The sequence below is a fragment of the Martes martes genome (genome assembly GCF_963455335.1).
Source record: "Martes martes genome assembly, chromosome: 11".
Lineage (NCBI taxonomy): Eukaryota > Metazoa > Chordata > Mammalia > Carnivora > Mustelidae > Martes > Martes martes.
In genome coordinates this window covers 9,416,645-9,429,667 of record NC_137899.1, presented here as the reverse complement: position 1 = coordinate 9,429,667, position 13,023 = coordinate 9,416,645, and the positions used below count along the sequence as shown (strand labels likewise).

General features: G+C 43.6%; 1 protein-coding gene across 1 annotated transcript in view; it reads left to right on the top strand.

Moving 5' to 3' along the window:
• BLVRA (biliverdin reductase A) overlaps positions 1-13,023 on the top strand; it is a 44,211-nt gene that overhangs the window by 19,372 nt on the left and 11,816 nt on the right. The window contains exons 3-5 of the mRNA XM_080818123.1: positions 2,440-2,561; positions 4,342-4,461; positions 6,167-6,264. Coding sequence (XP_080674249.1) covers positions 2,440-2,561; positions 4,342-4,461; positions 6,167-6,264 — 340 coding nt within the window. The remainder of the gene's footprint in view (positions 1-2,439; positions 2,562-4,341; positions 4,462-6,166; positions 6,265-13,023) is intronic.

Sequence of the window (13,023 nt, the reverse complement as noted above, 5' to 3'; positions counted from 1 at the left end):
CCCACTTCATTATCTTGGTAATGCACACTATCACTTGACATTTATTCATGTGTTGACTTGTTTGCTGTCTTCCTTCTTTAAGATCTCTGTTAAGAGCAGGGTCTGTCCATAGTACATCCCTGGAGCTTGACATTTTTCAAAGTAAACCATACATGCAAAGGCCCTGAGGTGCAAAATGACTGTGACATGCTGAAAAAGGGCCTTTGCATGTATGGTTTACTTAAGAAGGCCAATGTGACAAGAGGGAAAGGGCTAGGAGATGAGCTTAGAGAAATAGGCAGGGGCCAGATGGCAAAGGCCTTTGTAGACCACAGCAAATGGTTTGGGCTTAGTTCTGAGAATAAAAGGTGGCCTCCAGAGAGTTGAAACCTGGGAGGCGGGTGGGGAGGGGCAGATAATTAACTGATTATATTTAGTCTAAAGGTCATTCTTGCTGCTGTATGAAGAGTAGACAGACTAGGGCAAAGAGTAAAGCAAGGGAACCAGTTAGAAAGTTTGCTGGAACTGTCGAATGGATGAGATTGTGACGTGGGTTAGGGGGTAGCAATGAGGATGAACAGAAGTAGCTAGAAGGCTTATGGATGGATCTTGACAACTTGTTGATGGAATTGGGTATGGAATGGGGGACAGAGGAAAAAGGCAAGGATAAATCCCAAGTTTAGGGACCTCAGCAACCGAGTGAATGGTGTGGCATTTACCGAGATGGGAGAATCTGAGGGAACTACACCTTGGGTGAGGGGCAGTGGTAGAGAATGAAATATTTTTAATGTTTTTGTTGCATGAACACCAAGGGCCAGAGAGGCTTTTTTTTCCATCTTAAAGTATTTTTTAAATTGCAATTTAGTTGACATATAATAATATATTAGTTTCAGGTGTGCAGCATAATATTCAGCATTTTTTTTTTTTTTTTTAAAGAACTTGGACTTCAGTATTTTTCTGTCTTTAGCCGGTGTCTTAGTTTGGGCTGCTATGAAAACCCATAAAGTACCATAGACCGGATGGCTTGTAAAAACCAGAAATTTATTTCTTCCAGTTCCAGAGGCTAGAAGTCTGAGATCAGGTTCCGGGGTCAAGTTCTGGTTGAGGGCTCTCTTCCTAGTTGCAGACTGCTGACACCTGGGCCGAGCACAGAGAGAAGCAGCAAGGTCTCTTGTGACTCATCTAAGGGCACTAATCCCATTCATGAGGGCTTCTGCCTCATGACCTCATCTAAACCCCCAAAGGCCCCATGTCCTAATACCATCATACTAGGGCTTAGGGTTTCAGTATATGAATTTTGGGAGGACACCTTCAGCCAAAAGCAGTTGGGAAATGAAGGGCTTTAATCAGGGGAGGGACTGCAGTTTTATCTTAAGCAGCTGCTCTGGGAAGCCTGTGGGCGATGCATGGGAAGAATGAGATCAGAAAGAGTGAGAACAGGTGATTTAGGCAAAGAAATCCTGGGCCAGCCCTAGAGCTGCAGACACAAGGAGGGGCAGAATCAATGGGAAATGGTGACAGACACGTATCACGGGTGGCAGGAAGGGGTGAATCCGAGATGACATCCCCATTTCTACACTCGGAAACATCCAAGGAGGACTGGGTTTGAGGGATGTGTAGAGGTCATTTCTATCAGTTTGGATGAATTGAGAGGCTCTGTAACTTGAAGAATCGACTTGATTTTTCACTCTGATACTATTTGCATACAGCCCCTCGCAGGCCCCCCAAATACTGGGTAAGCTTTCCCTGACAGTGGGAGTGAAGTCGGCTGGAAGTCAGAAGCTGTAGTGGGAAGTCTGAGTAAGGTGACCGCTCATGGCTTGCCCCGTGTCCTGGGTGGCAGCATCTCTCTAAGAATGAGCCCTCCTGTATCAGATTGTATGCCCCCTGGAGGAAGGATTCAGGGAGTACAGAGGTACGACTTAAAGAGGGAAATCTCTCAACGTTGGAGAGGTGGTGGTGGAAATGGAACACCAAGCGTGAGGAGCCTTCTCTGTGGATGACACCGTCAGAGCTTCTATAGAAATATGTGCTGGGGGACGCCTGGGTGGCCCAGTAGGTTAAGCCTCTGCCTTCAGCTCAGGTCATGATGTGAGAGTCCGGGGATGGAGCCCCGCGTTGGGCTCTCTGCTCAGCAGGGAGCCTGCTTCTTCCTCTCTCTCTGCCTGCCTCTCTGCCTACTTGTGATCTTTGTCTGTCAAATAAATAAATAAAATCTTTAAAAAGAAAGGAAGAAAGAAAGAAATATATGCTGGGTGGAGCTCACTGCTCCCCGCGCTCTCAGCTCAGGGAGTGTCTTAGTCCCCCCTCGTATGCTACGGCTTCATGTATGTTCTGGGTTGGCTCTTTTCCTCCCTTGTCTGAATTCTACTGGTCCTGCCGATGTGTCTTTGTTTTGCTGTTCTCTGCTAGAGGCTTTAACTGTTTTTAAAAATCCTTCCTTGGTCCCTTGTGTTTCAGCCTGAGAGGAAGTTCGGAGTGGTGGTGGTTGGCGTTGGCAGAGCCGGCTCCGTGCGGATCAGGGACTTGCGGAATCCGCATCCTTCCTCGGCATTCCTGAACCTGATTGGCTTCGTGTCCAGGTGGCTGGCATTTGTCCTGTGCCTTGTAATTCATGGCAAGACCAGTGAGGCGAATTAGGGCTTGGGACATAGAGATTCTCCAGACCCAGGAAGAGAGAGAGCCAGCTCTGGGGTCATTCCAGGGAACCGTGCTCAGGGTCAAGCCCACAAGATTGCAAGTTGGGATGAGTCTGGGAGCCGGGAGTGCTGGACCTGCAGCGGGGATGTACAGCGAGTCAGCCTCGAGGGGACTGCGAAGACAAAGGCAGGGAAGTTGAGAGTAGGGCCTGATGGTGACACAAGGGGCACAGGGAACACATGGTGGCTTGGCCGGAAAGAAGGCCATCGGTGTGTGCCATTTAATCATCGTATCAGTTATCATCATAGCCATCTATGCGGTGGCCCTGGGCTTTACAAGCCTTACCAGCCATTTGACATAGATAGCGTTATGAACCCCGCTTTACAGATAAGGAAACCGAGCCACAGAGAGGTTATGTAATTTGCCTATGGACACACAGCTAGAAAGTCTAAGGCCTGACTTTGAATACACGTCTGTTTGATTCCAAAGCCCATCATCTAAGCAACTTGTGTTCTTTTCCCTTTGATAATTTGAGCCTCATTTTTATCTCCTGTAACTCAGTCAAAACCAGACTTCTCACTGTGTTTCTTCTTCTCTGACCCACACTCACCCAGGATCTTCCTCCATCGCTCGCCACTTCCTTACGTACGCCAATCACCAAACTCACACTGTATAAGGTCATTTATGAGTGTTAATTGTGAACAAGATGTAGGCACTGTGTTGGCTGAGGAGAGAGGGTGGGGAGCAACCTAGGTACCTCTCTCTGCTTTTTAATGCTTTAGAGAAATCGAACAAAGCGTGGTTAACTATTGTGATGGTCCACACAGACCATCCGGGGCACTAGAGAGACCCGGAAGGGGTAGGAGTCCGCCCTTGGTCAGTCTTCTCCCCTCAGTAAGAGTCGAAGGGACTTGCACATAAATGGGACATCAAAATTACTATTCACCAGCCCTGTAACTCCCATTGTAGCCCTACCTGAAGCTGGATTGAACACAGCAGTCGGGCTCAAGGCTGAAGTGGGGCCTCTCCTTGCCCCTTAAACCAGTCCTCTCCTAGCTGGCTGCCGTGCCTGATATAGTGACGACGTCTATAAACTACTCAAGTCATATGGGAAGATGGCAGCTCACACCCCCTGCTTTACTGCACCACTGCCTTTATCACACTGTTCCCCTTCTCACATGCCCTGTTTCTCACGTCCTACCTGCTAAGTCCTACCATCCCCCCAGGAAGCCTCCTCCAAAACCCTAGATTAGATGTTCCTTGCCTTTATTGAACTACCCACCTGAACCGCCAAGCACGACAGCTCTCATGTTGGTCTAGTGTTGAGCTTACATACTTAAATGTGTCTTCCTTCTTCTCCTGGACTGTGAGTGAAGTCTGGTAGTCCTAGTACTTAGTGGTCCTAGAGACCACTTCTCCTGCGATAAAAGGAGAGCAGTTGCTTTCATTTTAGAGATGGACTAATTCAAAGACTGCCAGGTCCTACAGTCTGTTAGCAGTAGTGTCGGCGCTCGATGCCAGGTCTCTTGACTTAAACCCCGAGGCTGTGTTTCTCACTCTGTGGCGGGTAATGTCCTGGAAGTGGGAGGGAGGGAGGGAGTTAATTTCTTCATTTCCAAAAGCTGGTTACCAGGACATAGTTGGAAGGCAAGGAAAAGGATGGTGCTCACTTATCGGATATGCTGTGGACTTTCGTGTTGCATTTTTGTTATTCTCAAATAGACGAGAGCTTGGGAACATTGACGAAGTCCGGCAGATTTCCTTAGAAGATGCTCTTTCCAGTGAAGAGGTTGAGGTCGCTTATATCTGCACTGAGAACTCTAGCCACGAAGACTATATCAGGTGGGTTTTCAATGTCGGTGGTCCTTACCTTGCACAGCAGTGCAGGAGCATAAAAATGACGGGGCAAACTGAAATCTCTTAAAGAAATTTTAATAACTGAAGGGGAAACTCACAGTGGAGCCATCACCTTTAAAAATTGTCAAAATGCTAGGGGCACCTGGGTGGCTCAATGGGCTAAAGCCTCTGCCTTCAGCTCAGGTCACGATCTCAGGGTCCTGGGCTCGAGCCCTGCATCGGGCTCTCTGCTCAGCAGGGAGCCTGCTTCCCTTCCTCTCTCTCTGCCTGCCTCTCTGCCTACTTGTGATCTCTGTCCAATAAATAAATAAAATCTGTAAAAAAAAAATTGTCAAAATGCTAAAAACTCTTACTGTGAGTTACAAATGTGAAAGAAAATGAAAACTACGTGGAACTAATATTTATTTGGTATACTATAAATTTAAAACAATACAAAGAATTGAAGGGTGTTCTTTGTAAAAGATTTCATTGACAGCAGATTGAATAGTGCTTGCCTGTTGTCATACTGGGAGGCGGAGCCAGTATCTTCATGGCGCTTTGGCAAATTGTCGTAATCCTTTCTAAGTTTGGATCAGCTGCCACCATTGTATCCTTTGTGCTTTTAACATTTTAAGTATCTCCAAGAGTTCCTTTAATATGAATGGCTTTTGCCATGAGAGAAGTGCAGAAAGAAGGTAGTGGTGACATCGGAGAGGGCAGATGACATTATAAAGCAAGAGAAGTGACACGTTCCCCTGCCGCACCTTCAGAGACGAAGCCTAGAGCCCTTCAAGCCTTTGGGGGTACTGAGCCCGGAAAGGGGAGCCCCATGCACGACCTGACAGCTAACAAGGCAGTTCCAGCCACGTCCCTGAGTCTCACTTCCCTTCTCGGTCCCTACATTAAATCGCAGCTGCCAGCTTGCCGTTCCCCAGGATAGGTTGCTCCCTCCTGGCCGCTTCAGCTCCAGTGTGGAAAGAAACACCTTTCCTTGGTTCCCTTTACCCTTCGTTGGCACCAGAGTATATTTCCTTAAAAAGGTGATTTTGTAGTTCTCATTTTATAAATGTTTGCACCTTAGGAGTATCGGGAGAATAAAATCCAAACTTCGGAGCAGAGCATCCTAGGTTCTGCACAGTCAGGCTCTCAGCTACTTTTATGACGTTGTTTCCCTCTCCTGCCAGTAGTCTACTCCCCAGCTGTGCTGAAACTCGTACCATGCATGACCCAGTGGACAAATCTCCGTACCCTCATCTTGTAGGTCGCACCTGGAAAATGCCTCCTCGCGTTTCAGATGATACTGAAACCTTTTCAGACTGGCTCAGGCAGCGCTGGCTGTCCATGGGTGTGGTAGGCTGTATGTATGGCTTCCACGGGATAATAGGCAATTTACAGGTTAATGTCTTTTGTTTCTCCTCCAGAGTAGCTGGCAAATGGTACCTAGTTGACTATATGAGTGTAGTCCTGAATGATGAGCATAGTCAGTGAATGGATGAATGTTCAAATGAACACATAACCGGAACGCCTCTTCTAGCCTAGTAGAAAGTGACGGGAAGTACAGGTTAGCCTCTGGCCCCCACCCTCGTCTGCAGTCCTTCGTGACCCAGAGACTTACATGTATTTATCACAGTCCGTTCTCTGTCCTGCAGGGCGTTTTATTGACGCTTCCTTGAAGTGTATTTTCTCTCTGTCTCTCTCTTTTTTTCCAAAGGCAGTTCCTCAATGCTGGCAAGCATGTCCTTGTGGAATATCCCATGACACTGTCTTGGGCAGCAGCTCGGGACCTGTGGAAGTTGGCAGAGCAGAAAGGTGACGTATAGTCTGTCTGTGGAACACGGACCCTCTTTTAGAGTTTCTGCCTGTAAAATGTCTTCGCTACCATCTTTATGCCTTTGAAACTCAACCCTATGCCAGATGTGTCCCGTGGGCTCCCAGTCCCCTAGCCATCCCTCGTCCTGTAGGCACACATAAAGGGTGTGTGTGGAGGGCCAAGAAGGTGGAGGGATGAGTGGGAATTTGCAAACTTTTGTCAGAGACTTACAGCTTTTACTCGAGTGAGAAGAATGAATTAGCTTCGACTTAGGCTAGTGTTGTGATAGTATTCCACTGTTGTTCATGCGATATTTACATCGCTAATGGAAAAATGTCCAAATCAGAGTAATTGATTGTCTTATCTGCATACTTTGTGCTGTTTCTCAAGAGGAGTATCATTTATCAAATACTTACTATACCCCAGCAACTTGGAAACTCTACTAGGCACTTTATATGTTATTTTATTTAATTCTCCTAGAAACCCTTGGAGGTAGGTATTTTCTCAAGCTTATGTAAAGGAATGTTACATAATTCCTTACGTAAATTTGTATCTTTAGAGTAAATACCCAGTAGTGCAATTGCAGGGTCATAGGATAACTCTATTTTCAACTTTTTGAGGAACCTCCATACCATTTTCCAAAGTGGCTGCACCAACTTGCATTCCCACCAATGTAAGAGGGTTCCCCTTTCTCCATATCCTCTCCAACATATGTTATTTCCTACCTTGTTAATTTTTGCCATTCTAACGAGTGTAAAGTGATATCTCAATGTGGTATTGATTTGAATCTCCCTGATGGCTGATGATGTTGAACATTTTTTCATGTGTCTGTTAGCCATTTGTATGTCTTCTTTGGAGAAGTGTCTGTTCATGTCTTCTGCCCATTTTTGATGTGATTATCTGTTTTTTGAATGTTGCATTTGAGAAGTTCTTTATAAGTCTTAGATACCAGCACTTTATCTGTAATGTCCTTTGCAAAGATCTCCCATTCCGTGGGTTGCCTCTTTGTGTTGTTGACTGTTTCCTTTGCTGTGCAGAAGCTTTTGATCTTCATGAAGTCCCAAAAGCTCATTTTTGCTTTTGTTTCTTTTGCCTTTGGAGATGTGCCTTGAAAGAAGTTGCTGTGGCCAGTGTTGAAAAGGTTACCGCCTATGTTCTCCTCTAGGATTTTGATGGATTCCTGTCTCACATTTGGATCTTTCACCCATTTAGAGTTTATCTTTTTATACGGAATAAGAAAATGGTCGAGTTTCATTCTTCTGTACATAGCTATCCAGTTTGCCCAGCACCATTTATTGAAGAGACTGTCTTTTTTCCATTGGATATGTTTTCCTGCTTTGTCGAAGAGTAGTTGACCATAGAATTGAGGTTCCACATCTGGGCTCTCTATTCTGTTTCATTGATCTATGAGTTTGTTTTTGTGCCAATACCAAGCTGTCTTGATGATCACAACTTTGTAATACAGCTTGAAGTCAGGCATTGTGATGCCTCCAGCTTTGGTTTTCTTTTTCAACATTTCCCTGGCAATATGGGGTCTTTTTAAGTTCCATACAAATTTTAGGATGGTTTGTTCCAGCTCTTTGAAAAATGCCATTGGTATTTTGATTGGGATGGCGTTGAAAGTATAGAGTGCTCTGGGTAGTATAGACATTTTAACAGTGTTTATTCTTCCACTCCATGAGCATGGAATGTTTTTCCAATTTTTTGTGTTTTCTTCAATTTCTTTCACAAATGTTCTGTAGTTTCTAGAGTATAGATCCTTTACCTCTTTGGTTAGGTTTATTCCCAGGTGTCTTATGGTTTACTCTGTTGGACAATAATGGCCAGAGTGGGCATCCTTGTCAGGTTCCTGATCTTAAGGGAAATGCTGTCAGCTTTTCCCCATTGAGAATGACATTCGCTGTGAGCTTTTCATAGATGGTTTTTATGAAACTGAGGAATGTTCCCTCTATCCCTGCCCTCAGAACTGAGTTTTAATCAGGAAAGGATGCTGGATTTTGTCAAATGCCTTTTCTGCATCAATTGAGAGGATCATATGGTTCTTGTCTCTTCTTTTAATAATGTTTTCTGTCACATTGATTTGTGAATGTTGAACCACCCTTGCATCCCAGAAATAAATCCCACCTGGTCGTGCTGGGTAATCCTATGTGTTGGATCCTGTTAGCTAGGATCTTGTTGAGAATTTTGGCATCCATATTCATTAGGGATATTGGTCTGAAATTCTCCTTTTTGATGGGGTCTTTGGCTGGTTTGGGATCAGGGTACTGCTGGCCTCATAGCACGAATTTGTAAGTTTTCTTTCTGTTTCTATTTTCTGAAACAGCTTCAGGAGGATAGGTATTACTTATTTTTTAAATGTTTGGTAGAATTCCCCTGGGGAATCCATCAGGTCCTGGACTCTTGTTTTTTGGGAGGTTTTTGATCATTGCTTCATTTTCCTTGCTGGTTATTGGTCTATTCAGATTGTCAATTTCTTCCTGTTTCAGTCTTGGTAGTTTATAGGTTTCCAGGAATGTATCCATTTCTTCCAGGTTGCTTAATTTATTGGCATATAGGTGTTGATAGTAATTTCTAATAATTGGTTCTATTTCCTTGGTGTTAGTTGTGGTCTCTCCCCTTTCATTCATAATTATATTAACTTGGGTCCTTTCTCTTTTCTTTTGGATAAGTCTGGCCAGTGGTTTATCGATCTTATTAATTCTTTCAGAGAACCAGCTTCTAGTTTCGTTGATCTACTCTGCTGTATTTCTGGTTTCTAATTCAGTGATCTCTGCTCTAATCTTTATTATTTCTCTTATCCTGCACGGGTTAGGTTTTATTTGTTCTTTCTCCAGTTCCTTTAAGTGTAAGGTTAGCTTGTGTATTCAGGATTTTTCTGCTTTTTTGAGTGAGGTTTGGATGGTTATGTATTTCTCCCTTAGGACTGCCTTTGCTGTATCCCATAGGTTTTGGACCAATGTGTTTTCATTCTCGTTGGTTTTCATGAATGTTTCAGTTCTTCTTTAATTTCCTGGTTGACCCAAACATTCTTTAGCGGGTGGTCTTTAGCTTCCAAGTGTTTGAATCCCTTCCATATTTTTTCTTGTGATTGAGTTCCAGTTTCAAAGCACTGTGGTCTGAAAATAGTCAGGGAATAATCTCAATATTTTGGTATCAATTGAGACCTGATTTGTGACCCAGTATATGGTCTGTTCTGAAGAAAGTTCCATGTGCATTTGAGAAGAATGACTATTCTGTTGTTTTAGGGAGGAATATTCTCTCTCTATGTATCTATGAAGTCCATCTGATCCAGTGTGTCATTCAAAGCTTTTGTTTCTTTGTTGATCTTCTGCTTAGATGATCTGCCCATTGCTGAGAGTGGAGTACTGTGGTCTCTTACTGTTAAAGTAGTATTCTCAATATGTTTCTTTATTTTGGTTAACAGTTGGCTTATGTAGTTGGCTGCTCCCATGTTGGGGGCATAGATATTTACGATTGTTAGATCTTCTTGTTGGATAGACCCTTTAAGAATGATATAGTGTCCTTCTGTATCTCTTACTAAAGTGTTTAGCTTAAAATCAGAGCTGTCTGATATGAGAATTGCTACCCCAGCTTTCTTTTGAGGTCTATTGTCATGAAAAATGGTTCTCCATCCCCTCACTTTCAGTCTGGATATATCATTAGGTTCAAAATGAGTCCATTGTAGACAGCATATAGATGGGTTGTGGCCTTTTATTCAATCTGCTAACCGTTACCATTTCATGGGAGCATTTAGGTCGTTCACTTTGAAAAATATGGTTTTATTGCCATCATGTTGCCAGTGAAGTCCTTGTTTCTATAGATCGTCTCTGTAAATTTCTGGTCTATTATCACTCTTGGGGTCCTCCTTCTTTTATAGAACCCCCCTTAATAATTCCTGCAGGGCCAGCTTGGTGGTCACATATTCTTTCAGTTTCTGCTGGTCTTGGAAGCCCCTTGTCTCTCCATCCATTCTAAATGACAGCCTTGCTGGATAAAGTATCCTTGGCTGCATGTTCTTCTCATTTAGTACCCTGAATATGTCTTGTCAGCCCTTTCTGGCTTGTCAGGTCTCTGTGGGACAAGTCTGATGTTGTTCTGATGTTCCTCCCTCTGTATGTAAGGAATCTCTTCCCCCTAGTGGCTTTCAGGATTGTTTCCTTGGATTTAACATTTGTTAGTTTTACTATTACATGTCGAGGCATTGATCTGTTTTCTTTGATCTTGGGAGAGGTCCTCTCTGCCTCTTGGACATGAACACTTGTTTCCTTCCCCAGATTAGGGAAGTTCTTGGCTACGATTTGCTCAAATGATATCTTCTAGACCTCTCTGTCTCTCCACCCCTCAAGATCCCAGTAATTGTGACACTGGAATGTTTCATGGCGTCATTAATCTCTCTATGTGATCTCTTGGTCTTTAATCTGTTTTTCGCAGGCCTCCTCGGTTTCCTTCTTTTCTGTCATCTTATCTTCTAGCTCACTAATTCGTTCTTCTGCCTCATTTACCCTGATAGTCAGAGTATCCAGTTTAGACTGCATTTCATTCATAGCGTTTTTAAGGTTGGCCTGATTAGATCTCATTCCTGCCATTAGAGATTCTATATTGTCGCTAATATTTTTCTCAAGCTTAGATACCGACTTCAAAATTGTTACTCTGAATCCTATTTCTGACATCTTGCTTATATCCATATCCATTAGGTCTGTGGCAGAGGACTGGGAATCTTTTCTTTTTGGAGGGTTCCTCCTCTTGTCATTCTGTTGGAGGATTGTTGAGGGAATGTACAGAGTCTGGAGTATTAACCATGACCCAAGCAAGATGTACCTGTTTTATAGGGAACTTAGGGTTGTTGGCCTCTTGTTCTTTCAGCCTGTCTTCTGGGGGTGGGGCCTGCTGTGCTGTTGCTCAGGCACAGCCCTGCCTGGGCAGAGTTGCCCTGCCCCCCTTGGGGGGGAATGGGCTTAGTGAAAACCGGTTTTTTGGGCTTTTGTTCTCTTGCCGCTTTCCCTGGCGGCTTTCTACATCTCTTCCAGGAGTCTGAACAGAGGTGACCATATCCAAACCTCTGTCTCTAAGAGAGAAATCGCAGTTTGCTCTTCACTGAGCTTTTCAGGACACACAGTCTCTGTTTCTGTCTGCACTGCTAAAAACCGCAGCCTCCCCAGTTGTGTGCCCCACAGCAACACTCCCCTAGGTTGATCCCAGGGTCAGGCACGTCTCTGCTCTTTGTGCTTCTAAAACCACAAGCCACCCGTGGTTCGTGCAGGTGCACCCACAGCTCCTGGATCCTGTCTGGGGGCTGGACTAAAGTCCATTACCTGCCACTACCGGTGTGTGAGTCTGTGCCCGGTCCCCAGCATGTGACACTTCTTGCTCCCGTGTTATCTCTCCGTCCCAGCACCAGCTCATGAGGGCTCCCTTCCCCTTCTGTTTATCTTCCAGTCTCTGCCTGCAGAATCACAGCTGCATACTTCGTACCTCGGGACAGCTGTGTTTTTCTGCTTGTAGAGATCCAGATACATATTTTTACATCTCAGGCTGATTTCGTGGGTGTTCAGAATGGTTTGGTAGCTGTCCATCTAAATTCAGGAGACCGGTTGAAATCGGGTGCCCTACTCCTCTGCCGTCTTTCTAATGCTGTGTTCTTCTAAGAGACACAGGTGGCATCCATTTCAATTTGTCCATTAATAACTATATCATTGGATTAAGGTGGTGTCTGCCAGGTTTCTACACTTTTTACCCCTTTGTATTAATGATTATTTTGTGGGACGGTAGCTTGAAACCTGATAAACATCTATTATTTATCACACTTTCTGATTATTCATTTATGAATTTATATCAATATGGATTGATTCGTGGCTTCCTTTTTAAAATAATGTGTTGTAATCTACTTTATTTTGATAATAAAATTGTTTCATATTTGATCACTGGAGACCTTTTCACTGCTACCTCTTGTGTTATTCAATCATATTTCCATTATTCTTTGAGCAGTTCCTTACTTTCCAGCATAAACTGGTTTGTGTTCATTGTGTGCTTACTGTGCCTCAGCTGTGCACTTAGTCATTTCTCCAAGGAGCTAAGGTTCATTTAGTGGTGAATGGTTTATTTTTAGTTTTTAAATTGAGATATAATTGACATATTATATTAGTTTCAGGTATATAGTGTAAATAAAGATCCCATATTAAATATACATATTGTGAAATGGCCATCACAAGAAGTTAACACCTATCACCACGCAGTTTTTTTCTTGTGATGAGACTTTTAAGACCTGTTCTTTTAGCAACTTGCAAGTGTATAGTATAATACTAAATATTGTTTCTGTGCTGTACATTATATCTCTGTGACATCATCATTCCAGTTATCATTGGAAGTTTGGACCTTTTGACCCCCTTTGCCTATTTTGCCTTCCCCACCCTCTACCCCTTACAGCCATCAACCTGTTCTCTGTCTTCTTAGTTTATATCTGTCAGTTTGCTGGGGTTTTTGTTTTTGTTTGCTTGTTTTTTAGAGTCCACATAAAAGTGAGATCATGTGCTGTCTGTCTTTCTCTCACTCACTTTGCTTAGCATAATGCCCTCAAGGCCCACTTAATTTTGTCACAAATGGCAAGATTACCTTTTTTATGGCTGAATAATATTCCATTGTAGATTTATGTCACATTTTCTCTATCCATTCCTCCACCAGTTGACATCTAGGTTGTTTCCATGTCTTAGTGCATAATACTACAGTGAACATTGCAGATTTCTTTTTGAATTAGTGTTTTC